Source organism: Rhinoderma darwinii, chromosome 2, assembly GCF_050947455.1.
Source record: "Rhinoderma darwinii isolate aRhiDar2 chromosome 2, aRhiDar2.hap1, whole genome shotgun sequence".
Classification (NCBI taxonomy): domain Eukaryota; kingdom Metazoa; phylum Chordata; class Amphibia; order Anura; family Rhinodermatidae; genus Rhinoderma; species Rhinoderma darwinii.
Genome location: NC_134688.1, coordinates 62,221,672 through 62,249,393, shown reverse-complemented (window position 1 = coordinate 62,249,393; position 27,722 = coordinate 62,221,672). Strand labels below are relative to the sequence as shown.

The following is a 27,722-nucleotide window of genomic DNA, read 5'->3' as shown; positions in this document are numbered from 1 at the left end:
CCCCAGAGGTATCAAAGCAATGGAAACCCACTAGAAGTGACCCCATATTGGAAACTAGACCCCTAAAGCATTCATCGAGAGATGTAGTGAGCATTTTGACCCCACAGGTATTGTCGTTTGGGCCCATGGGAGGGCTCAAAAGGAAAGGACCACCATTTGGTCTACTGGGAATTTTATGGTGCTAAATCATGTCTGCAGAAGCTCCTGAGGTACTAGTACATTTGAAACCCCGGAAGAAGTGACCCCATTTTAAAAACTACACCCCTTAAGGCATTCATCTAGAGGTGTAGTGAGCATTTTGACCCCACAGGTATTGTGTAAAAGATAATGCGCAGCAGATGGTGCAGAGTGAGATTTGCAATTTTCTATACATATATGCCATTTCAGTGTCCGATATATTGTGCCCAGTATGTGCCACCGGAGATATAACCACATAAACTGTAATGTGGGTTCACCCGGGTATGGCAATACCCTACATGTGGCTGTTAACAGCTGCCTGGGCACACAGCAGGGCTCCAAAGGGAAGGACCACCATTTGGCGTACTGGGGATTTTCTGGTGCTAAGTCATGTATGCAGAAGCCCCTGAGGTACCAGTACAGTTGAAACCCCCAAGAAGTGACCCCGTTTTAAAAACTACACCCCTTAAGGCATTCATCTAGAGGTGTAGTGAGCATTTTGACCCCACAGGTATAGTGTAAAAGATAATGCGCAGCAGATGGTGCAGAGTGAGATTTGCAATTTTCTATACATATATGCCATTTCAGTGTCCGATATATTGTGCCCAGCATGTGCCACCGGAGACATACACCCCATAAACTGTAATGTGGGTTCTCCCGGGTATGGTAATACCCTATATGTGGCTGTTAACAACTGCCTGGGCACACAGCAGGGCTCAGAAGGGATAGATGAGGAGGTTAAGCTGTGCGGAGTGCATCAGGGTAAGTAAAACTGGTGTAGATTAAAAATCAAGGGATGTATGATAAATTTTAAAACACTCTTTCATACAGAGCACTGTTTTTTCGGGACACGTGTCACATTGATATATTGTGTTCTTCCTTATCCCCCTCTTATAGCAGACTTTATTGCACCTCTTTTGACTTTTTCCCTTCTTGGCAGTTTGGGGAACTTCTCCTGGAAAGTGTTGCCCTTGTACGATGCGTGTGGCCCCGCTTCCAGAAGTACAGGGTGCCCCCCCTTCTTGGTCTCTAAAGATTAGGTTCTTGATAACCACCTCTTGAAATTCCAGGAAAGTTCCCCTCTGGCCTGCACATCGATGTAGCACGAACGTATTGTACAATGCCATCTGTATGATGTGCACAGCCAGCTTCTTATACCACACCGCATGGCGCTGTAGGGCTTCAGGACTTGATCTGACTAGTCAACCCCTCCCATGTACCTATTGTAGTCCAGGATGCAGTCTGGTTTGGGGGTCTCTGTACTGGAACCTCGTACAGGTACATGGGTACTGGTGTGGCCACCTATTGTTGTCAATACAAGAAGATCTCTCTTGTCCTTGTACTTGACACACAATATGTTTCTGCTAGAATGTGCCCTGCTCTCACCCCTTCTGAGTGTTTGCCCAAGCAGAGTCCTAGGGAGGCCTCTCAGTTTCTTCTAGCAGTGCCATATGCCGCAGTACTTCTAGAAGCGAGGCACTTGAAGAGTGGGACGCTGGTATAAAAATGATCCAGGTAGAGGTGGTAAAAATCCCACACAAGTTTTGCATTAACTCCCAGTAAGGGGGGCATTCTGGTGGCTGAATACTGGTATCCTTCCCTTCATATATCCTAAATTTGTACGTATACCCTGATGCACTCTCACCCAGCTTATACATCTTCACGCCATACCTTGCCCTCTTACTCGGCAGGTACTGGCGGAATTGAAGCCTCCCTTTAAAATGTACCAAGGACTCATCAAAAGAAATACACTTCTCGGGAGTGTATGCTTGGGCAAACCGGGCACGGAAATGGTCTAATAGTTTATACAAATGGTCAAAACTGGAGTCATCTCGGGGTGGGCACTGCTCATTATCATTATAATATAAGAAGCGAAGTATTGCCTCATAACGCATCCTGGACTTGGCTATACGGTACATCGGGGTGTGGTATAAGATGTCCATGCTCCAGTAGGTCCTAATGGACGGCTTTTTCAGAAGCCCCATGTTCAAGTGAAGTCCCCAGAACTTGCCCAACTCTGCTCCGTCTACAGGGGTCCACCTGTGGGATTGGGCATAAAATGATGTGTGGTTCTTAGTAATATACTGTTGGGCATATAAATTTGTCTGGGAGACCATAAGCTCTATAAAGTCATAAGTGAAGAAGAACTTGAAAAAGTCAATTTCACTGTGCCCTGCCGTATTAAATTTGATCCCCGGACTGCCCGTGAGCTTGGGGATTTGGGGCTCATAAATGTCTGGTGTGGGGATCTAAATGGGGTCACTTCGCTCTGGGGTTTCAACTCCGGAGGGGTCACTTCGCTCGGTGGTTTCAAATGCGGCAGGGTCATTTTGCTCGGGGGTTTCAACTACTGTGGTGGTGGTCCTGGGGTGTCTCCTAGGGGGTTCCTATTCTTCATCACTGGATGAGGAGGATGATAAATAAAACAGAGTCTCACCATCCGATGAGTCTGTGTCGGAGGCAAGAAATGAATATGCCTCTTCGGCAGTAAATGTCCGTTGGGACATGTTTGTTTGCTTCCCTAACTAGGAGCAATAGGCTGCTACCTAAACTAGCCCAAAAAATTGTGTATTTATAGAACGAGTGGGCTACCCTGAAACTAAACCTAGCTAGGGTTAGGGTTCCTAACACTAATCCTAACTAGATTTTATTTGAACTTCCCTGAGACTAAACCTAACTAGGCGACTATTCCCTGACACTAAGCCTAACTAGATTATTCCGAGCTTCCCTGACACTAAACTTAACTACGGTGACGGGTGCCTGACACTAAACTTAGCTAGATTATTTCGAGCTTCCCTGACGCTAAACCTAACTATGGTGATGGACCCCTAACGCTAGATCTAACTACGGTGACAGATTCCTGATGCTAAATTCCCTGACGCTATACCTCTCTGTGCTTTTTGATGGTTCCCTGACACTAACTAACCCTACTACTAAAATAACCAGTTAAATTGTCTAGACTAACTATTTTTTTATTTATTTATTTTTTTTGTTTTATATATTTTATAAAGAAAAAAATAATCCCCAGGGACGAAGAAATGTGGTCCTAAAGACTAAGAAATGGTGAGTGATAGGAGATCACTGACCAAAAACGTGAGGGGAACACAAGGAGGAAGGGTACAGGAGTTGGTAGTGGATGGGGGAGGTGGGAAGCAGAAAAAATTATGTTTTTCGACTTTTTTTTCTACTTTGCTCTTCTCTCTCTTCTCACAACCGCTCTGAACACCTTGCTATCTCCAACAGAGGCGTTCAGGGCGGTTGCAGCAGGATGTGATGTCAGGGAGAAGAAGTTTAGAGGCATATCACCGCTATTGGTCAGTTAGTCACTGACTGACCAATAGAGGCGATCGAGGAGGCGGGACCATCGCGACAGGTCCCGGCGTATTGAGCTGTGATAGCCTGCTGTTCGAAACAGCAGCCGTCACAGCCCGTGACATACTATTTCATCACTGAGCGCGAACGATGCGGTCAGCATGACAGAATAGTACGTCACTGAGCGCGAAGGGGTTAAAGAAATATCCTAGCACTTCTATTTTATGAACACGCTAATATTCCTTTTTATTTACTTTCTGTTTGTGTTATTGTTTTGATCTGGAATTGAATGTGTAGTATTTCCGGTGCATTTTCATTTAGGCAAATAAAAGTTATTATAATGATTTTGCGCTTTATTTGCTTTTTTAATCTCACTGCTATTTTTTTTAACACTACTGTATATTAATTCAATTGCGCGGCAATCTAATAGGGGGCGTCGCATGCAAAAGGGGTATGGCCAAAATAATCGTTCATTAATCAAAATCTAGCTTAGATGTTCAATTATTCGTTATTTTGCCAGCATGGTAATAAAAAAATTTTCTTCAAGAAACAAGTGGATTCTAGAAGTTTTGGAGGGGGAGACAAGTTCCTTGATTTCAAAGAAAGTTCCTACCCTGGTTTTCAAGTAAGAAATAGGGAAAGGGTTTTTTCCCCCATTATTCCTTTTGAAGAAACCGAACGGCTCATTCAGAGTTATTATAAATTTTAAACTTCTAAACAAATCCCTTAAGAAATTCAGAATAGAGATCATAGCCTCCACACTAAATTTACTATTTTGGAGTTGTGTGATAGGTACTGTCACGATCTGTGGGTTTGTGTACCCACTCGGCCATACCGGTATAGCAGCTGGCCAAACAGGGAACCACGACACAGACTATAGTCCGAGCACAAGGGTACCTGTAGTAGTTCGGACAGTAGTAACGGCTAGGCTTAGATGGGACATTGGCAGCAGACACCAGGTGCAGTGTAACAGAGCAGGCGTGGATGCAAGAAGCACACGACTCCAACTCTTCAAGGATACGAAACCAGGTATAGCAGGGGATATAGGTAGCAGGGCACAGGAACAGTGGGAACAGGAAAACACTAAGGGACCATTTGCAAGACTAACACAGGTAAACACAACAAAGATCAGGCAATGAGTGAAAGGGCAGAGCCCTTTTTATAGTCCAGGGGAATTATGGGTTAATTACGGATTTCTGACATATGCGTGTACTAGCCCTTTAAGGCCGGGCGCGAGCATGCTCGCGCACCCTACGGGAGTCAGTACAATTATGCGGAAGTGAGTGCCAGCGTCTCTCAGGAGGGAGATGCTGCCCAGCACTCACTCATCCATGGCCGCACCAACGGGGGGTGTTAGAATGACGGTCCGTGGCTGTGGACGTTAAAGGTACTCTGTACTTAGGGGACGCTTACTATCATGGCCAATTCATCTGTCCGCCAAGAACTTTTTGAGGTTAGCAGTACGGCTAGATGAATCCCTGGTTCACTTGCAGTACCCAGGCCCTTATTTATGGGGCCTCCCAGGTCCCCCAAATTTTTACGAAACTGAACACAGAGATTGCGGCTTACGTGAGGTCCAAAATAATTTTGCTAATACATTATTTGAATGATTTTCTGATTGTGTCGTCCTCCCATCAAAGGCTAACAAGCAGTCTTCAATTACTTTGTTCCACGCCAACAGACGTAGTCCGTAACATAAATTGGAAGAAATCGGCACCAACTCCTTCAGAGGGAGTTCTTGCAAGAAGAGAATGGCTACCCAATTTCTTTGGCTCTAAAGCTTTATCTAATAGCATCTGAGATGGCAAGACAAACAGGTGGTAGACTTTCTCAGTTTTTGCTATGATAGTCAGCGGATGGGCTACTCTACAATAGACCTTTTTGTAACCAGAAAGAACAGGCAGTTAGATGATTAGTTTTTTCCCAAAATCTCCCTAATCTTCCATTAGCAGTAGATGCCTTAGCCCAGAATTGGACTCAGGAGTTTGGTTACGTCTTGCCTTCCTGATATCCAGAGTAATAAAAAAGATAAGGGAAGAAGCAACAGCAATAATCTTAATTGCCCCTTGTTGGCCAAAGAGCCCTTGGTTCAACTGGCTGCAGGCCCATTCAGTAGACCAACGAATGGTTCCCCCTGTGATGAAGAACCTTCTAGTTCAGGGTCATTTGGTCCATTCTCCTTTACGCTAGTTAAATCTCAGGGCATAGAATTTGAGAGGACGATTCCATCTAGAAGAGGACTTTTAGAGAAGGTCGTTTCCACCTTGCTAGCTATTAAGAAGAAGGTCACTCTTAACATTTACTTTAAGGTTTGGAAAACCTTTTATCAACTTTTTGCGAGTAGAACCAGACTCTCTGGGGGCCTGAGACATCCCTTTAAAGCCTGAAATGCCTTTAGGCAGGTTTAGATAATTGTCTAAGACCAAGCACTCTTAGGGCTATGCCACACGTGATATAAATACTGGTGATTTTTCGCAAAGTATTTCAAGAAATCTCATCCACACGCTGCGTACGTGATATGTGGAGATTCCACACACAATTTGACCTGCGGTGCATTTTTTTAAGCCACAGCAAGTCAATTGTGGTTGTGTAATCGCCGGTGTTTTATTGCGGGTTTCCCCCATTGAATTCAATGGGGATCTAAAGCCCGCAACAAAAATTTAAGTGTTGTGACTTTTGCGGTGGAATCACAGCGATTACGCCGGAAAAAATCACAACTTTGAAAAAAACAAAACACCTTATACTTACCTCTGACGTTCTGCAGGCCGGCCTCCTGGGATGAAGTTTCATCCCATGTAACCGCTGCAGGCAAACACAGACTGCAGCAATCTCCTGGGATAACACATCATCCTAGGAGGCCGGCCTGCCGGCAGGCCAGCTGATGCTATAGTTTTCCGCAGCAGACATTCTGGGCGAAAAACTACACCACAATTTGGTGAGGTTTTTCACCCGGAATTCCCTGTGGCCACCAGGGCGGATACGCTGTGTACCATTTACGCAGGGTATCCACCCTGTGTGAGCTTACCCTTAGGCTCCATGCACACGAACGTGCTTTTGCGGCCACAATTCCCCCGAAAATCCACGGGAGAATTGCGGCCCCATTCATTTCTATGGGGCGATGCACACGACCGTAGTTTTTACGGTCCGTGCACGGCCCGGGAGCCCGCACTGCAGAAAGAACGGACCTGTCCTATTACGGCCGTGTTCTGCGGTCCAGGCTCATTGAAAATAATGGCTGCGGCCATGTGCATGTCCCACGATTTGCGTGCGGCTCGCGGCTGACCGTCCGCAGCCGGCCGACCCGAAAATCACGGTCGTGCACACGGCTACATTCGTGTGCATGAGCCATTAAGGTGCAGAATGCAGCTATTAGTTCCTTCAGTTTCAGACTGGCAGTTCACCCATTTCATTTAGGTTTATTAATGCTTCCTCAAGGTTATATCCCACTGTTAGGGCTTATTCATACGAACGTGATATACGTCTGTGCAACGTGCGTGAATTTTCACGCGCCTCGCACGAACCTATGTTAGTCAATGGGGCCGTTCAGACAGTCCGTGAGTTTCATGCAGCGTAAAACTCACGACATGTCCTATGTTTGTGCATTTTTCGCGCATCACGCACCCATTGAAGTCAATGGGTGTGTGAAAATCACGCGCAGCACACAGAAGCACCTCCGTGTGACGCGCGTGATTCGCGCAACAGCAGTAAAAACTGTGAATGTAAACAGAAAAGCACCACGTGCTTTTCTGTTTACAAACATACAAACAGTGTCATAATGATGGCGGCTGCGCGAAAATCACGCAGCCACGCGTCATACGCTGCCGACACATGGAGCTGTTAAGTACCTTTTGCGTGCACAAAACGCCGTGTTTTTTGTGCGCGCAAAACGCACACGCTCGTGTGAATACGGCATTAGACTGGTAGTTCCTCCCTTGGCTTTTAGGCTATGCTCACACAGAGTTTTTTTACGCGGAAACCGGCCCGAAAATGCCTCCCATTGATTTCAATGGGAGGCGGAGGCGTCTTTTTCCCGTGAGCGGTAAAACCGCCTCGCGGGAAAAAGAAGCGTCATGCCCTATCTTCAGGCGTTTACGCCTCTGACCTCCCATTGACTTGTCAATGGGAGGCAGTGAAAGCGTATTTTGCGGCGTTTTATGCCCGCGGTGCTCAATGGCATGGAGAGGAAAATCTGCAGAAATTCCGCCTGCAAAAAACTCTGTGTGAACATAGCCTTAGGGCTTATTTAGACGAACGTGATATACGTCCGTGGCGCCTCGCACGGACCTATGTTAGTCTATGGGGCCGTGCAGACTGTCCGTAAGTTTCACGCAGCGTGTGTCCGCTGCATAAAACTCATGACATGTCCGTTATTTGTGCGTTATTCGCGCATAACGCACCCATTGAAGTCAAAATCACACAGCCACGCATCATACGCAGCTGACACACGGAGCTGTTAAGTACCTTTCGTGCGCGCAAAACTCCCCGTTTTTTGCACGCGCAAAAGGCACACGCTCTTGTAAGTCCTGCCTTAATGTGGTTCTTTCTACTATGTCACAGCCTCCTGTTGAACCTATCAATGAGATTTCAGAATGCTAACCCTAAATTTTTTGGGTTAGGCATCACCACTGCTAGGAGAGTGTTAAAGATTTAAAGAGGCTCTGTCACCAGTTTATAACTGCCCTGTATCCTACCTAATCTAATAGGTGCTTTATTGATAATAACAGTTGTTGTTTTTTTTTAAAAAAAACAACTTTATTTTTGACCAAGTTATGATCATTTTTATTTTTATGCTAATTTGTTCTAAATGCCCAACTGGGCGTTTTTTTTACTTTTCACCAAGTGGACGTTGAAAAGAAAAGTGTATGTCGCGGACCAATCAGCATCATACACTTCGCTTCATTCATGCCCAGCTTGTTTAACAGCACAGCGTGATCTCACTACATCCTGGTTGCTGTAGAAATCAGACACAGTCGACTGCGCTATTGATTCCATCCAAAACGACGGAACCCTGTCACAACGGTGACAGACAGAAACCATTAACTAGGTTTCCATCACCATTTAGGATAATGGTGAGGGAAACGGAAGCTGAGGTTTCCATTTGACTTGAGGGGTTAACCTGACGGAAACCTCAGACGGAACCCCTCAGCGGAAACTAACGCTGATGTGAACAGGCCCTAAGGTAGTGTCTGATATCCACAGTAACCAGGATGTAGTGTTTCTTTCTTTCTGCCCCTTATCCAAAGAATACCAGGGAGGAGAAGTTTCACTGGGAGTTGTCTAATTTGTTTCCTGGATGCCACTGCAGAGTAGACAAAAGATGAAAACCTATTACTCCAGTTTCAGGGAATTCTGAGAGGTTTTAAGGTTTACTCGGCATGACTAGCTAGATGGATTAAGTTAGATATTCACTCTGCCTATAGTTATTTTGAGCTAGATCACCCTAGGGGATTTTGTGCCCACTGGAGTAGGGCATTGGCCACCTACTGGTCAGAGAGCAGATGCTTCTCCAAGATCTGAAAAACTGCATGGAGCTCTCCCCATACATTCTATATACAATATAGGTTGCTTCATCTTGATTTTGACCTGGTCTTTGGAAGAAATGTTCTGCAGGCTGTAGTCCCGCCTTAAGAGTTTATTTTCATAGTTTAATCTCGCAAGAGTGCTGTCATGGGTGTCGCGAAAATGAAAATGACTTTTACTGGTAAAAATTTTTATGTAGACCATGACAGCACCCCAATATTTTCCCATCCTTAATTCTGTCTAAAATTATGTAGACCAGGGCCTGGTCTTTAAAGGAGTGTTATCATTTTTATTAATTGGGGATCTAGTGGATTTTTTTCTTTCCCTTGTTACTGTTTGGCAACAGACACTTTATTTTAGAGGCATTGAGTTGAATTTACTATTTATGGATCCCTCTCTCTCTTTTCTCACTGAGAATAGCCTTATTACGTATTTTTTCTTCACTCCACCGAGTATTCCTTTCCAATCACTGAGGATTTTGTCTCCCCTGGTTTTCTGTCCTGGCATTGAAGGTTCCTCCTCACATGGGTGCTGTCATGGGCTACAGAAAACAATTTCCGGTAAGGCCGGATTCACACGAGCGTGTGCATTTTGCGAGCGCAAAAGGTACTTAACAGCTCCGTGTGTCAGCCCCGTATGATGCTCGGCTGCGTGATTTTCGCGCAGCCACTATCATTATGACACTCCGTTTGGATGTTTGTAAACAGAAAAGCACATGGTGTTTTTCTGTTTACATTCATAGTTTTACAGCAGCTGCGCGAATCACGCGCACCCACGGAAGTGCTTCCGTGTGGTGCACGTGATTTTCACGCACCCATTGACTTCAATGGGTGCGTGATGCGCGAAATACGCACAAAGAACGGACATGCGTGAGTTTTACGCAGTGGACTCACGCTGCGCAAAAATCACGGACTGTCTGTACGGCCCCATAGACTAACATAGGTCCGTGCGAGACGCGTGAAAAAGCGCATTGCACGGACGTATATCACGTTCGTCTGAATAAGCCCTAAGAGTAATGTCCTGAGTTGTCCTCTCATTTGGTTTCCCACGGCAGTGTTTACTGTTTGCCTCCACCAGTGGTGGGAAAGGATGCCTCTGTGGAGTGCACAGTTCAAATCCCCGCCCTTTCTTCGCTTAGAGTCCTTTTTGTTACGGCTTTCTGCGGAATTTTCAGTCCCCTACACCTCTCAATAGCCTGCCGGTATGCCACTGTTTGGGACATATCAGTCTGCATTAAATTAAAACAAAGCCGAACGCTTCCGTACTCACAGCCGCTTCCCTCCGTGTGGTCCTAGCTACACTAATCCCCAGCCTTTTCAGTGGCCTAGGCCGCAACTTTTCCACACCCTCTTAGTCAAAGTTAGCTCTCCTCTCAATCGCCCCACGTATTTCTTCGGCACAATTCTTCCTAGCTCGGGGTGAACACCCGCCCAATGTATCTAGGTGAAGTATTTTTGCTTCCCCCTCAGGCGTAATAAGTTAACCCCTCTCTAGTGGGCTTCCTCAGAGCGATAACCTCTCCAAGCAGCTGATCTCTACTCTAGACGGGTCACGGCTGGTCGACACTGCCATTTCCAACCCCACTTTGTTTTTAAATTATATATCTCTTTTTTGCTATTGAGGAAAGCTAAATGACTTGCTAATTCCTGTGACGCGTACTTTGCGTCCTTGACTGGGCCTGATCCTTACTCCGGCTATAGGGAACATTGTCAGATTCTTTCTAAATAGGCAAGGGGTCCATGGAATATAGTCATCCCAAATAGCGACCTAGCTCAAGACTTCCCTGAAGTCACCCCTAGAGGTATCACAGTTGGGCAGGGACAAATACTACTTTTCTTCACAAGCATCCCAGACTAGAATCCGAACAGGGGAAGCTGCTTCTCTGCAGGATCAGCAATATCCTCTTGGGAATTCTCTGAATTTGTTTCAGAATTAGAACAAGACACCAAATTGACAGCTGCTCTACAAGATTTGATATGCACTGCCAAGAATGCCTTTCATGTTATGGATGACTTCCCCATCCCCTCTCAGGCAGCATCTGTGCAGGACTCAGAACTGATAGCTGCCATGTGGGTGTTGATAAGTGCTTTCAGGGACACCTTTCATGTAAAGGCTGAAGCCATCACCCCTTGTCAGGAAGAGGCACCCATAAAGCGCCAAAGGCTATGCTTTCCAAACCATGCAAAGACAATGCAGAGAATGGAAATTCCCTGACAGGAGTCTGGCTTTTTTCAACACATTAATACTCACTTTCCTTTTAAGGAGCAAATTAAGACAAGAAGCGCTCCATAGTGCAGTAAAAAAGAGAAGGGTAAGAAAATACACTGGGTGGACCAAGCCGCACTCACCAGACAGAGTTGTGCAAAACCGCAGGCACAATTCTGGGATGAATGTATAGGAATATTCTCAGCCCTCCCATCAGCGTGGTTGCTGATACGACTGCAGACCTGAATCCCGAGATCTTTAATGATATAACACCAAGCAAAAGAAAAATGCAGGATCTACCGGGTGCAACCAAAATGAGCAGGACTGGAGTAATACTAAAAAATCATCCTTTCTAGTATTTGCTCCAGTCCTTCTAATTTTTGTGGCGCCAAGTGGATCTTGCATTTTTCTTTTCCTTGGTGTGATATCCTTTTAAGGAGGACTTCATCTCTAAATGATCTATTTCGCCTTCTATGGATCAGCCTTTATCGCGGCTGTCTGAGAAAACCATCATTCCGAACCACTCAATTACCCTCTTAACAGAAGTCGGATTCCCAGTCTGCGTTCGTGGCCGCAGATTCTACTCTGCGCCCAGCTTTTGAATCCCCCTGAGTGAGTAAGGTTTGCTCGATTTGGAGTAAACCGCTGCACCATGGCATATCGGAAGGTGCGCCACAACGGGACATGACTGATCTCATGTCTCAGTTAATTCAAGCTTTGATGTACCTTTTTCAGCTTCCCCTGTGTCAGCCTACTTCAATGCTCGTACATTGGCTAATTTGATTGCCAACCGGTGTTTTATTTGGCTAAGATCTTGTGATTAGGCCTCTAAAAAAGCCCATATGGGCCTTTCCTTTGTTGGTTGCAATTATTTAGAGTCTACTGGTGGTAATAGATCTTTTTGCCCTCAGAAACGCCTCCCGCCTTCTGCAGCTTTCTCTCCATTCTTGGGGGTTTCAGTCCTTTCCTAATGCCTCCACCAGAGGTCGTTCGCTTCTCAGAGACCAGACAAGAATATTGGTCGCCCCACTGAGTTGGGACGCCCTTGTTTCAAGCACAGACCTGCTTGGCAATATCGCCCTAAGGCCCAGAAGTGCCAATCTCTGCTGTGAGTGACAGCACTAGCAGCCAATCAGAGGTGTTAAAAGCTCTTTTCAGCCTCAGAAACGCCCCCGTCATCTGCAGCTTTCTCTCCATTCTCGAGGGTTTCAGTCCTTTCCTAATGCTTACACCAGAGGTCGCGCTCGCTTCTCGGAAACCAGACAAGAAGATTGGTCGCCCCACCAAGTTGAGACGCCCTTCTTTCAAGCGCAGACCTGCTTAGCAATAGCGCCCTAAGGCCCAAAAATGCCCCTTTCTGCTGTGAGTGATGGCACTAGCAGCCAATCAGGGGACTGCTACAGAATTTTAGAGCAGAAGGGCAAAGCTTGCAGCAGGCAGTGCAGGAGCACTTGCCCATCGGCCTTTATGGCACCTGCAATCGGCACAATGGGGGAATTAAAAAACATTTTCAAAATGCCCTCCCCTTTATCGCTCTCTAGTTTTTCTGTTAAATAGTTTTGATAAATTAGGCCTAGGGCTAAAAACCGCAGATAATAAATAGGAGTACAACTAAATTCAAGAGGGGAGATTTATATTATCTAGTGAAAAGGAAAATTGGGCAGTTGCTTATAGGAACCAATCAGATGCTAGCTCTCTTTTTTTTTTTATAGCGATTTGGAAACGGAAAACTGCAAACTAATAGGCTGTTATGGACAAATCCTCTGCTTCTCCTTAGTTTTTATACATCTACCTCATTGTCAGCTCAAGTCTCCATCGTTACAATCGAAGATTTGTTTGTAGTCTACAAATATTGTGTTTTTGTGTTCCAGTTTTTATTTTCAAATAATTTAAACTACAAACACAATTGCCACATAATTCTTATAAATATAATCCCCATCAGAGATGCTTAAGAAAACCTGTCAAATCAGTGAAATGATGGTGTATTCACGCACCGCAGTTAAACAAGGCACATTTTTTTACATGTAGCTTTGCCGTTGTAAGGTAATGCTGCGACACTCTGTCACACTGTTGCTGCCATGTGATCGCAGTCAAAACTGCAGCAAAAAAAAAAAAACACAAACAAAAATGTCTTAACATGTGTTTTGTGAATACACCTTTAGGACAATGGTGCAACTCCAGAAACATAAAAAAAAAAATATGCCTGTTTTTTCGGATTAAATAATGATTACAGTTAGGGCTCGTCCACGCGCTACGAAATTGCCGTGTTTTTTCAGCAGGGAAAAACGCAGCAGAATACAGTAGCAGCATAGTGGATGAGATTTAACAAATCTCATCCACATGCTGCTTAAAATTTCCGAGCTGAAATTGACCTGCGCTGCGTATTTTTCGGACCGCAGCATGTCAATTCCTGCTACGGAAAGTGTGCAGAATTGCTGCGTTTTTCATAGGAGATGTCTCCATCTCTTAACATTGGGAAAAATGCAGCAATTTACGCGCCATTTTTTGCCGCAAAAAAACACAGGAAATGGTGCGTTTTTGCTGCAGCGGAAAACCTTTGAATTTCAACGGAATTGTCTGCCGCAATTTTGTTGTGTGTGGATGAGCCCTTATACTGATGTCACATAGTGAGATTCCCTATATGAATTCCCTGTAATTCTTGGTACGCCTATTAACTCTCAACAGGCCAGTTGGTTTTAGCAGCACTGTACGTGGGAGCTTTCTTGTATAGTTTCTTCGCTGCTAGTGACATCTCATGAAGTTACATAGCTCTGAAATGGATCACCACCAGCTGCAGATATGTCCGGTCTTTCAAAAGTCACATAATTACTTTCAAGGTCAAAGTATTGAAGATTGTGAAATGCATTGGGTCCACCATGATCCAAGGGTTTGTGTGAAATCTTGTATTTCTCATGACGTAACCTGTAGAGCCAAACATTAACAAGACATTATGAGTAAATGTTTCTTAGTTGTTGAATGATAAACCATTTATGGGTCCATGCCCATGGCCATGTTACAGATCCATTACACAGCGCCCATATTGTATTTCTCTTGTGTCTCTGTCCTTATATAGATGTACATAGAGTTCTGCATAGAAACTGAAAGAGCACATTTTCTAAAATGTACTACATATATGACAGAACCGTACAGCTCTACTGGGTAATTTCTTATCCGATGTTATTTCATATCACTAGGATATTTCATCACTCACTGATCGGTTGGGGCCACATCACATAGGCTGGGTTCACACGACCTATTTTCAGGCGTAAACGAGGCGTATTAAGCATCGATTTACGCCTGAAAATACGGCTACAATACGTCGGCAAACATCTGCCCATTCATTTGAATGGGTTTGCCGACGTACTGTGCAGACGAGCTGTAATTTACGCGTCGTCGTTTGACAACTGTCAAACGACGACGCGTAAAAATACAGCCTCGTCAAAAGAAGTGCAGGGCACTTCTTTCAGACGTAATTTGAGCCGTTCTTCATTGAACTCAATGAAGAGCAGCTCAAGATTTACGTCTGTCAGAGAAGCCTCGCTAAATGCGAGGAGGAGCATTTACGTGTGAAACGAGGCAGCTGTTTTCTCTTGAAAACAGTCTGTCTTTTCACACGTAAATGCCTGCTATCGTGTGCACATACCCATAGGGTGGCCGGGAAGTTGGCCCTTCGTTCTTCACATGGGCAAGTAGCCCAGAGGTTGGAACCAATGGATCATAATGTTATGGCATATCCTTGCGATATTAGGGGGAATAACCCTAAGGCGGATTTTGTGTGGCGGGTCACGGCCAAAAATCCGCCAAGGAATTATTCCTGCCGTCGGCAGAAAGATTCCTCCTCCCATTGACTTCAATGGCAGGTTCGGGAAGAATCTGACCGAAGATCGGGCAGGATGCTTCTTTTTCCCGCTAGCTGAAAAAATCAGCTAGCGGGAAAAAGAAGCGTCCGGCTCCCATTGAAATTAATGGGAGGTGGAATTTTATGGCGGAATCCGCTGCACAAATTCTGCCGTGTGAACAGGACCTTAAAGTGAACAAAAAGTGTGAGGGGGGGGGGGGTAAGAAATATCCATAAGGAAAAAAGGCTTGGCTTTGTTTAGTTTAAAGGCTATGCCTCTTTGTTGTAGCAATTTGGAGGGGTTATTTCCAGAACCTCATTAATATTAACTTTTGACATGGCAGGGACCCCATATGTCATCTAAAATAGATATTGTGTTTAAGCCAAAGCTCCATAGTTGATTCTTACCTGCTATTTATTTAATTCAGTGTTGGCTGCTTTTTAGCTTTACTCTATTAGGGTATATTAACATGCTGCAGTCATATCACGGTTTGTACAGCAATTTTTGTTAAATATCAGCAGAACCGCAGTCTTTTTCTACAATTTTGTGAAAATTTTACTGCACCTTGTGGATAAACCCTTAGGGCACAGCTTCGATAAGTGGCTGCAGCTTAGCTGCATGGGAGTATTAGCTGCAAAGGTAGCCTTAGATAGCATTATCAGTAGCCCACATTTCTGCTCTATCACTTCCTTATGCTTTACACTGCAGGTCTGTATTCATACCTCCAACCGTCCCAGATTCAGCGGGACAATACCAGATTCGGTGGTATGTCCCGGTGTCAACTGTATCTGCGTCCTCGGGACGTAGATACAGTTAAATCCAATGCTGAAGCAAGGAGCTATCAGCTCCCTGCTTCAGCATTCAACTATGGAGTCCCCGGCCAGAGCAATGCAGGCTTTCTTGCCAGGGACGCCTGTCTTTGGAAAGCCCTTGACATCACTATCCATATATGGACAGTGACATCAGTGGCTCCTCCAATGGCGGAATCCCTGGCCAGAGCGTTGCCGGGGATTTCGGCATCTTAAAGCGCCTAACGTTACTCTCTATATATGGACAGTGACGTCAGGGGCTCCTCCTAGAGCGTAATCCCTGGCCAGGGCGTTGCCGGGGATTTCGGCATCTTAAAGCCCCTAACATCACTGTCCATATATGGACAGCGACATCAGGGGCTCCTCCTGGAGTGGAATCCCCGGCAACAGCGGGGCTGATGCTCTGGCTGGGGATTCCTTTCCTAGAGGTAGTCCCAATGGTGCTATCTAGAGGGAGGTAGCTATCTACAGGGGGGGTGGCACTATCTTCAAGGGTGAGTGGCACCATCTACATGGGCACTATGGCACTATATGGGCACTATCTACAAGGGCATTGTGGCACTCTGGCACTCTATTATACTGTGTGGTGGCAACTAAGGGGGCATTCAACTGTAAGGTGGCAGCTAAGGGGCATTGTACAGTATGGAATCATCTTTGTGGACATTATACTGTATGGGGGCATCTGTGTGGGAATTATACTGTATGGGGCATTATGCTGTATGGGGCAGCTATGGAATATTATAGTTTATGGGGGAATTTGTGTTGGCATTATACTGTATGGGGGCATCTGTGTTGGCTTTGTACTGTATGGGTGCATGTATGGGGGCATTATACTGTATGGGGCAGCTATGGTAGCATTATACTGTGTGGGGCAGCTATTTGGCATTATACTGTGTGGGAGGCACTATGGTGTATTATACTGTTTGGGGGGCAGCTATAGTAGCATTATATTGTGGGCAGGCACAATTTAAGCATGATACTGTGTAGGCTGAACCGGGTGTGCATGGGTGGGGATTGGGCGAGGTTAGAGGTTTGGCTTAAAAGGCAAAGAAAAATTGACGCACCACGCAACGCGCGCCGCATCGGTTTTCCTGCTTTGCGATACTTCAAAGTTGGGAGGTATGCTGTATGATGAGATTCAATTTTGTGTGTAACTTGCTAACCATGAAGTTAGTGTATATAGATCTAATTTCAATTACAGCAAACAACCATTAAACAAAGAAGATTATGAATTAATTGTAACACATCTACTGAGCCAAATGTGGTCTGTACGTGGCACTATTACAGGACAGAACAAGAACATCTCACCGTTTTCCATTGCCATGGGAGAGGTTCTGTTTGTTGATTTCCTCTTGGATATCTTCTTCTGTTACAGTTAGTAAGGATTTTGCATTGTAGTTAATTTCATTCTGCAAAATACTTCACAGTTATATAATAATAATAATCTTTATTTATATAGCGCCAACATATTAGGCAGCACTTTACAATTTAGAGGGGACATGAAACAAACAATATCAGACATTACATAGTGACAAAGTTAATTTACAATTCAAACCTGGGGGGTGAGGACCCTGCTCGCAAGAGCTTACAATCTATGAGGACATAAGGGAGACACAAAGTGTAAAAGTGTTTGTTCTGTACAATGGTCCGGCCATCTTTTATACACATGGGTGGTAACATAAAGCTGCATGAGCCGGTCACCAGCCAGTATCCGTGTATGACGGACATGAAGAGAAGGAGTGTGAGGGAATCTTATTCTGATGACTAATCTAAAAGGAGGGCCATGGAAAGGAGTCAGATTAGGGAATGTCATAGGCCTGTCTAAATAGATGTGTTTTCAGGGCACGTTTAAAATTACGGATATTGGGAATTAATCGGATTGTCTGGGGTAGCATATTCCAGAGGACGGGTGCAGCACGAGAAAAATCTTGGAGACGGGAGTGGGAGGTTCGGATTATGGAGGATTTTAATCTAAGGTCGTTGGCAGAACGTAAAGCCCGAGTAGGGTGGTAGACAGAGATGAGGGAGGAGATGTAAGGAGGTGCAGCACTGTGGAAAGCTTTGTGGGTGAGAGTAATAAGTTTGAATTTTATTCGGAAGGGGATGGGCAACCAGTGCAGTGACTGGCACAGATTAGAGGCGTTGGTGTAGCGGTTGGTCATAAAGATGAGCCTGGCTGCTGCATTGAGGATAGATTGGAGAGGGGAGAGTTTAGTGAGGGGAAGACCGACTAGTAATGAGTTACAGTAATCAAGACGAGAGTGAATCAGAGCAACAATGAGAGTTTTGGCGGTTTCCTCCGTAAGAAAAGAGCAGATTCTGGAGATGTTTTTGAGGTGAAAATGACAGGAGCGTGAAAGTGATTGTATGTGAGGAGTAAAGGAAAGATCTGAGTCAAAAATAACCCAGAGACAGCGGGCGTGCTGCTTAGGAGTGATGGTAGTGCCACACACAGAGATGGAGACATCAGGTTTAGGGAGGTTAGTAGATGGTGGGAACACAAGGAGCTCAGTTTTAGAAAGATTCAGTTTCAGATAGAGAAAGGACATGATGTTAGAGACAGCGGACAGACAATCACTGGTGTTCTGTATTAGAGTAGGGGTGATGTCACGGGAAGAGGTATATAATTGGGTGTCATCTGCGTAGAGATGGTACTGGAAGCCAAATCTGCTGATGGTTTGTCCAATAGGAGCTGTGTAGAGAGAAAAGAGCAGTGGACCTAGGACTGATCCCTGAGGAACCCCGATAGCAAGGGGAAGAGGAGAAGAAGTGGAACCAGCAAATGACACACTGAACGAGCAGTCAGAGAGATAGGAGGAAAACCAAGAGAGAGCCGCGTCTTTGAGGCCAATAGAGTGGAGCATGTTAAGTAGGAGTTTGTGGTCTACAGTGTCAAAGGCTGCAGAGAGATCCAAAAGAATAAGGAGAGAGGATTTACCGTCTGATTTAGCCACCAAGAGATCATTTGAGACTTTAGTAAGGGCAGTTTCTGTGGAGTGTAGAGTGCGGAACCAGATTGTAAGGGGTCAAGAATGGAGTTAGCAGAGAGATAGTGGATAAGGCGAGAGTAGACCAAGCGTTCCAGGAGTTTGGAGATGAAGGGCAGATTAGAGACTGGTCGGTAGTTAGCAGCGCTGAATGGGTCAAGAGTTGTTTTTTTCAGTAATGGGTTTATAATGGCATGTTTAAAAGCGGAGGGAAAGATACCAGAGGAAAGAGAGAGGTTAAATATTTTAGTCAGGTGACTAGTGACAGCTGGGGAGAGGGACTGGAGGAGGTGTGAGGGGACAGGATCACTACGGCAGGTAGTAGGACGAGAAGAAGAGAGGAGCCTCGAGACTTCTTCTTCAGTTATTGGGTCAAATGCTGAGAGTGAAGAAGAGGGAGTGCGGGAGGGAAGGGGATCGATGATACTAGGGGACTGGGAGATAATATCATGCCGGATGTTGTCAATTTTAACTTTAAAATAAGTGGCCATGTCTTCAGCACTGAGATCTGTGATTGGCGTCTGCACTTTAGGACTAAGGAGGGAGTGAAAAGTATCAAAGAGGCGTTTTGGATTATTAGATAGTGTGGAGATGAGAGAAGTGAAATAGACTTGTTTGGCTCGGTGAAGGGCAGAGTTGTAAGTTTTGAGCATAAATTTATAATGGAGGAAATCTGCATCCAAATGCGATTTTCTCCACTGTCGTTCGGCACATCTCAAGCACCGCTGAAGAAAGCGGGATTGAGGCGTGTGCCCGGGTTGTCGTCGTCTTTGTCGGGTGGTTCGGAGTGTAGGGGGGGGGCTGCTTCATCCAATGCATTTTTGAGAGTGTTGTTATAAAGTTTGGCAGCCAGATTGGGACAGGAGAGGGAAGAGATAGGGGACAATGAGGACTGTAGACTGTCTATGAGTTTCACAGTGTTAATGGCATGTAGATTTCTGTATGTCTGATACGTAGGGACGACCTGAGGAGGCAGAGAATATTTGATAGTAAAGGAGAGAAGATTGTGGTCAGGGAGCGGGAGAGGAGAGTTCGTAAAGTCAGAAACTGAGCAGAGACGGAAGAAGACCAGGTCAAGCGAATGCCCGTCTTCATGTGTAGGAGAGTTAGTAAGTTGTGACAAACCTAGGGACGAGGTTAAAGATAGAAACTGGGAGGCAGATGAGGAGATTGGGTTATCAATGGGGATGTTGAAGTCACCCATGATGAGAGTGGGTGTTTCAGAGGATAGAAACTGTGGAAGCCAGACAGCAAAATGATCCAGGAATTGGCGGGGTGAGCCCGGTGGGCGGTAGACAACTGCCACTCGGAGGGAAAAAGCGTGAAAGAGTCTGAGGGTGTGGACTTCAAAAGAGTCAAATTGCGTTGTAAAATGTTATTGCTAGTAAAAGCATAAGTACAAAATATTACTCTTTAAAAAAAATAAAAAAATAAAAACAGATTAGAAAAAAAATGTTTGAGTATAAAGAAACGAACACACCGAATTTCGGTTCACCCTTCAATACAAATCAATGTTTCCTGTTTTGCATACTTAGATATGACGATCATTTATCGGCCTACCAATGATTCTGCATTTCTACAGACAGCTGGGTGGTGGCCTCGCTCTCCTCCAAAATGCAGAGTGGGCATGCTGCCAAAATAGTACGTAACCCTCCCTGCTGGTGCCGGTGGTGCTGCCCTCAAAACCCAGCACATGCCCTACCAGCCTCCCATAGCTACACCCTTGCTCCCTTTGTGCCTATTGCTGAATCATTGTCCTGAACAATACCTCAGTTTCAGCAAAAATAATTTATTGTCCTCCAAACCTTTATATCTGTTGTTTCTTTTGGTTCCTCTTTTTCTTGAGAAGTATTTTCTTCTGGTTCATTTGTGGGTCCCTCCAGAACAGCATGCACGGGCATGCTCTCTGGGTCAATGAGGATCTCATATGGCACCATGGGATGTTTCCAAGATGCTGGGGTAAACACCTCCCATGGATCTGCCTGGCCAAATGTTCCTGGAATAATATATGAGATGTAAATATAGGTTCTAAAATTTCTATCAGTGCAACGTTCTCATGTGCAGATATTGATAAAGATTACATACAGTCTTTTGACACAGTTTTGCTAACCAAATCCACTTGATTATTTGGCCACTATATCTTTACTTTAATTGGCAGAAAACATCATGCCAGGGAGTTGGCACTGTCATGTAAAAAATACTTTTGTTTATTATTGGGTCTCTATGGGGCAGGAATGATACAACACACCATCTGGGAATGGAAATTAGCATGTGCTTCTAAGACTGTTCTCAATTACATATTTTGGTTCCCAGAATAATTGCCCTAAAACAGGGGCGCGCTAGCTTATTTTTGGTACGAGGGCCACATTATCAGATTGTTCCACTCCCAAGGGCCTGCGATACCACTTAAAGGGGTATTCCAATCTTAGACACCAATAGTATATATTATACATGTCTGATAGGTGGGGATTCCACTTCTGGGACTTCCAATAATCTAAGGAATGGGGGTCCCCTCCTCCCCTAGTGCAGTTATTGAGAGAGTCACGAAGCGGGCCAGGCATAAGCACAGCTATTTGCATGGTAGTTTATGAGAGTTACTCCCATAAACTACAATGGAGAGAGACACATTTATACAATGTTCGGACTCTCCTTGTCCCTGCAGTCCTCTTCAAACCCGAGCTCTGTCGCTGACAATGGCTGGGTACTTGGGATTGAAGAGGAGTGCAAGCTGTAGGAATGAGAAGAGGTAACTATCTGCAGTCTAGTCTGCGGTCTGTATTTGCCTAATGGATATGTTCGAAGGAGTCTGTATTTGTTAAGGGGGGCTGGGGTCTGTATTTCGGGGTCAGTATTTGTTTAGGGGGTGTAGTTTGGCGTCTGTATTTGTTTAGGGGTTCTGTAATTATGGGGTGGGGAGACAGACAGGTGAGCCCTAATCTACCCGCCACTCAGTCCCTGCCTACTTGCACGACCCATCCTAGGCGACGGCGTACAACTGGGCGACGGTCCCTACGCTCAATATGTGCACGACAGACAAACAGACAAGGGTACACAGAAGCTAAGGGAAATGGGGCAGTTGCCCAAGGCAACACCGTGAGCAACAAGAGTAGTGAACGAGCCGAGTCAAACCAGGAGTGTATGAGGTACCAAACTTTACAGGTTCTGGTCTGAGGTCCCTATTTAGGGCCTGAGTATTTATGTTTGAAGCTCGGTCTACTTGTTTAAAGCTTGATGTCTGGGGTCTGTATTTGTTGAGGGGGTCTGATCTGGGGTCTATATTTGTTTACGAGGTCTGGTCTGTTTTCAGCTAAGGGTCTGGTCTGGGTCTGTCTTTGTTTATGGGTCTTGTCTGGGATCTGTATTTATGGGGTGTGTATTTGTCTAGAGGGTTTGGTATTTATTTGTTTACCGGTCTGGTCTAAGGTCTTTTTTTTGTCTAGGTTATTTGATCTGGGTCTGTATTTGTTTAAGGGGTCTGTTCTTGGGTCTGTATTTCTTTATGGGTCTTTTCTGGGGTCTGTATTTGTCTAAAGAGTCTGGTATTTATTTGTTTACCAGTCTGGTCTAAGGTCTGTATTTGTCTAGGTTATTTGATCTGGGTCTGTATTTGTTTAATGGGTCTGGTCTGGGGTCTGCATTTGTTATGGGGCTCTGGTCTGAGATTTGTTTTTGTTTAGGGGTCTGCTCTGGGGTCTGTATTCATCTTGGGGTGGGATGAAGATGGTTATATGTACTATTTGTGATTCAAATGCATTAGGTTGGGAGTGTGTCCTATATAAATGGCCGGGGCATGTTAAACAATTTAGCAAGGCATGCAAAATACATCGCTTCTCTGAATCTCCCTGATGTCACTTCTGAAAAGGAGGCAAGTATGGCAGTAAGGGGCTGCACCCTTTACATTGTGGCCTAGAAACCAGTCATGTAACTACAAAGATTTTTGATGAATGTAAAAATGGATATAACATTGATTTGACATCTATTACAGTGGCAATGGCAAAAAATAATGAAGAAATGTTTCATGTTATTAATTATTTTATTTTTCCACCTTGATAGACACCAAATATTACTTATGCTACGAGAAACAATTAGTGTATGTACTTCACGTGTTCTCATAACTAATTCAATTGACAGGATGTATAATCTCCCTGGAATCCGTCTAGTCTCACTAATTAATGTAAAAGTCTGTGTTACTTACATAGAAAAATTATAAGATAATTGGGTCTATTAGCTCAAGTTCAGATCAACTAAGTACTTGAAAGTCAATTTCCTCCAGGGAGGTTATTCTTACTGTGGATGCCAAAATTAAATCTCAGCCAAATACAAAATCTTATTTATTGTATCAAATTAGCAGCATAAAGCACAGTTCACACCAGTGTATGCCCCTGACTGATAGCGGCCAGGATCTTCATAGAGACAAATAGCGTGAGATGCTGCGTTATTCTTGTCTGTTAAGGGGGGATTCACACGAGCGTGTATTCGGTCCGTGCGGGCCGCGTGGTTTTCACGCGGCACGCATGGACCAATACAAGTCTATGGGGCAGTACAGACAGTCCGTGCTTTTTGCGCAGCGTTTGTCTGCTGCGCAAAAAGCGCGACAGGTTCAATAACTCTGCGTATTTCGCGCATCACGCACCCATTGAAGTCAATGGGTGCGTGAAAATCACGCGCACCACACGGAAGCACTTCCGTGGGACGAGCGTGATTCGCGCAACAGCAGTGAAAAGGATGAATGAAAACCGAAAAGCACCACGTGCTTTTCTGTTTCCGAACATCCAAACGGAGTGTCTTTGCGATGAGCGAAGCCGGACAAGCGTACCGAACTTCACCGGGTTCGGCCAAACTCGTTTTGGCCGATCCCGGCAAAAAAATTATCGGTACGCGACGTCGGGAGAGATTCATTGTGCATGGTGCTGAAAGAGTTAAACTGTTTCAGCACCATGGACAGTGACTTGCGATCCCAAAATACATGAACCTGTAAAAAAAACCGAAGTTCTAACTTACCGATTACTCCTGTCTCCTTCCTGCAGTCCGACCTCCCGGGATGACACTTCAGTTCAAGTGACAGCTCCAGCCAATCACAGGCCAAGCACAGGCTGCAGCCAATCACAGGCTGCAGCGGTCACTTGGACTGCCGCGTCATCCAGGGAGGTGGGGCCCGATGTCAAGAGAGGCGCGTCACCAAGGACGCGTCACCAAGGACGCGTCACCAAGGCAACGGCCGGGAAGTTCTCGGTAAGTAGGAACTTTATCTTTTTTTTTTACAGGTTTTTCGCTGTTGTGTTCGGCATTCACTGTCGAGGGTGCTGAAAGAGTTAGCTCTTTCAGCACCTTGGACAGTGACGGGCGTCGACAAGCCTCATCTCTATGATGCCGGCTGCGCGAAAATCACGCAGCCGCGCATCAGACACGCATGACACACGCAGCTGTCAAATGGTTTTTGCGCTCGCAAAACGCCGCGTTGTTTGCGCGCGCAAAAACGCAACGCTCGTGTGAATCTCCCCTTAGAGTATATTCACACGCGGCAGTTTTGCTGCAGAGACTTCCTCATCTGTCCCATTCATCTGAATGGAATGTCTAGAAATCCATGCACATGTTGCAGAAACAGCCCCATTCAGATAATTAGAACGGATTCTTAGTGGCAGAAATGTCTGCAGCAAATCTGCTGCATGTGAATATACCCTAATGCCATATTTACACAACTGGTTTTTCAAAAATCCAACATGGATTTGCAATAGAATATGCAGGATAGGCCCCATGTAACATGACATGTCAATTCTTTTTTTTTTTTTTCCTGCGACATGGTTTTCAATTTTGTGCCATAGGAACAGGAGGTTTCCCATTGAAATTAATGGGACGCTGTTCGTATGCCGTTTTGCATTGATTTTGTGCGGAATGTGCATGTTTTCCGTGCTGAAGATATGTTGTGTGAACATGGCCTAAAGCCCCATAGACATTCCTTATTTGATCACTATTTTGCATCTGTTATTTTAAGCCAAAACCAGGAGTGGATCCTAAATAAAGAAAAAATATAATGGAAACCTTTATACTTTTTTGCGTCCACAACTGATTTTGAAAAATACTAATCACATACAGAAGTGTGAATGACGCCTCTGACATATTTTTATCTTTGGTTGCATTAAGAACAGAATGCTCCAAAAATGGCAATGCAGGTTACAGAGGTTAATGGCTCCAGGGAAGTGTGTTTCTGGTTTAGTATATATGATTCTATGGGAAAAAGACAAATAATCCAGAAATTCATCCACTAAAATGTATCTTTTTATTTTCAAATAATGACAACATACTGCAATTCTAAAAATACAGGCTCCTGCATGCACATGTGTTTTGAACATACATGTTCTTAAAGGGAATCTCTGCATATCTTTACCTATGAAGATTACTGCAGTTATTTTACTATGTTTTAACTATGATCATACTATTATATCATTTGGTCTCCGATACCTTACTCCTATCTATTATCCTTTATACATTTATGCGTTTGTTCTTACACCTATTGTAATCCTCTTGTGGACATTCATTCTGCCTGTTCCATTTACATAACCTTGATTGTCTTGTATTTTGATTATACCTTAAACGACAAAATCCTTAAGGCCCTTTTACAGCGGCCGACACGCGGCCGGTGCAGCGATCGCCTATCAACGAGATATCGTAGATCGGCGCTCGCTTGCTCCTGTCACATGGAGCTATGGATGGGGACGAGCGGTCGTTACTCCAGTAGGCGGCCTCACGTAATGATTGACATTTAGGCATTTTATACCCCTGCTTTTTCCTTTTCCTGCCCTTGCCAGTATTAAGAGCCTATTTAAAGGGGTATTCCGGTTACAACAAGCTACCCCCTATCCGTAGGGTAAGGGGTAACTTGCTGATCGGTGGGTGTCCGACAGCTCGGACCCCTACCGTTTACGAGAACAGGGAGCCCAAAGTTGCCCGAACACCAAGTTTGAACCGAGCGGCAGGTCACTCATGCGCACTGCCGCTCCATTAATTCTCTATGGGAGTGACGGAGATAGCCAAGTGCAGTGTTCTGATTTTTCCTGTGCTGCCATAGCGAATGAATGGAGTGGCAGTGCGCATGAGCGACTGTCACGATGGGTGTGTGGACCCACTGGGCCGTACCACTGCAGCAGGATAGCAGCTGGCCAACAGGATACCAAGTCAATGTCTATAGTTCAAATAAGGGTTCCTGTGGAAATTCAGACAGTAGCGATGGTTAGGCTCGGATGGGACATTGGCAGCAGGCAGACACCAGGTGTGGTGTAACACAGCAGGCGTAGTATACAGCACAACATGACTCCAACTCTCTATTGCAAAAGAACAAGGTAGAACGGGATACAGGATACAGGTAGCAGGTACAGGAACATTGCAAACTGGAAAACACTAAGGGACCATTTGTAAAGACTAACATGGGTAAACACAACAACACTCAGGCAATGAAGGAAGGGGCAGGGACCTTCTTATAGTCCAGGGTGATCATGGGCTAATTTCACATACTTTTCAGGTGCGCGCGCTGGCCCTTTAAGGCACCCTACGGGACGCAGCAGAGTGAAGCAGAAGTGAGCGCTGGTGTCTCCTGAGGAGGAGTATATCAGGGTATATGTAAACTGGGCGGAGTACATCAGGGTATATGTAATCTGTGAGGAGTATATCAGGGTATATGTAAGATGGGGGGAGTACATCAGGATATATGTAAACTGTGAGGAGTATATCAGGGTATATGTAATCTGAGTGGAGTGCATCAGGGTATATGAAAGCTGGGCCGAGTGCATCAGGGTATATGTAAGCTGTGCGGAGTACATCAGGGTATATGTAAGCTGTGCAGAGTACATCAGGGTATATGTTAGCTGGGCGGAGTACATCAGGGTATATGTAAGCTGGGCGGAGTGTATCAGGGTATATGTATAGTTGTGCGGAGTACATCAGGGTATATGTAAGCTGGGCGGAGTACATCAGGGTATATGTAATCTGGGTGGAGTGCATCAGGGTATATGTAAACTGTGCAGAGTACATCAGGGTATATGTAAACTGTGCGGAGTACATCAGGGTATATGTAATCTGGGTGGAGTGCATCAGGGTATATGTAATACGTGAGGAGTACATCAGGGTATATGTAATCTGGGTGAAGTGCATCAGGGTATATGTAAGCTGTGGAGTACATCAGGGTATATGTAATATGTGAGGAGTACATCAGGGTATATGTAAGCTTGTCGGAGTACATCAGGGTATATGTAAGCTGGGCGGAGTACATCAGGGTATATGTTAGCTGGGCGGAGTACATCAGGGTATATGTAAGCTATGTGGAGTACATCAGGGTATATGTAAGCTGTGCGGGGTACATCAGGGTATATGTAAGCTATGCGGAGTACATCAGGGTATATGTTAGCTGGGTGAAGTGCATCAGTTCATAATAGGATGATGTAATAATGGGGTAAATTAATAATAAAATTAATTATCCATGGATAGTGACGTACGCTTTGAATCAATCCTTTATGCCCAGGCCAGTTTTTTGGGATTCACACTTCTAAAGGATGTCCTTGGTATTGTACAAAATATCCGCACTGCAGCATTGCCTAATCTTTGACTTCTTTACTAGCCCCATATGTAGCACAGACCCCAAAATGTCATAATTTCCGCTGCATTTATAGCGTCTACCAGTGGGGGCTAGCTGCTGCTGATGATGATGATGTTGGGTTTTAGGTGAAGAATTGCTGCACATATAATTTAGCCTGGCCGTCGTTTTGCATTATTGTGTTACGAGAGTCATAACTTTATTTTTCCGTTACTGAGCTGTGTGAGTGCTTGATTTTCATGGGACGAGCTGTAGTTTTTATTAGTATAATTTTGGGGTACATGCAATC

General features: G+C 44.9%; 1 protein-coding gene across 1 annotated transcript in view; it reads right to left on the bottom strand.

Annotated features, from left to right (window-relative positions):
- Positions 1-13,066: 13,066 nt before the first annotated feature.
- The window catches only part of LOC142741709 (cilia- and flagella-associated protein 337-like), a 170,494-nt gene continuing 155,838 nt past the window's right edge, over positions 13,067-27,722 (bottom strand). Inside the window, exons 28-30 of the mRNA XM_075851051.1 lie at positions 20,655-20,845; positions 17,171-17,271; positions 13,067-14,136 (exon numbers count right to left, since the gene is read on the bottom strand). Coding sequence (XP_075707166.1) covers positions 13,968-14,136; positions 17,171-17,271; positions 20,655-20,845 — 461 coding nt within the window. The 3' untranslated portion in view covers positions 13,067-13,967. The remainder of the gene's footprint in view (positions 14,137-17,170; positions 17,272-20,654; positions 20,846-27,722) is intronic.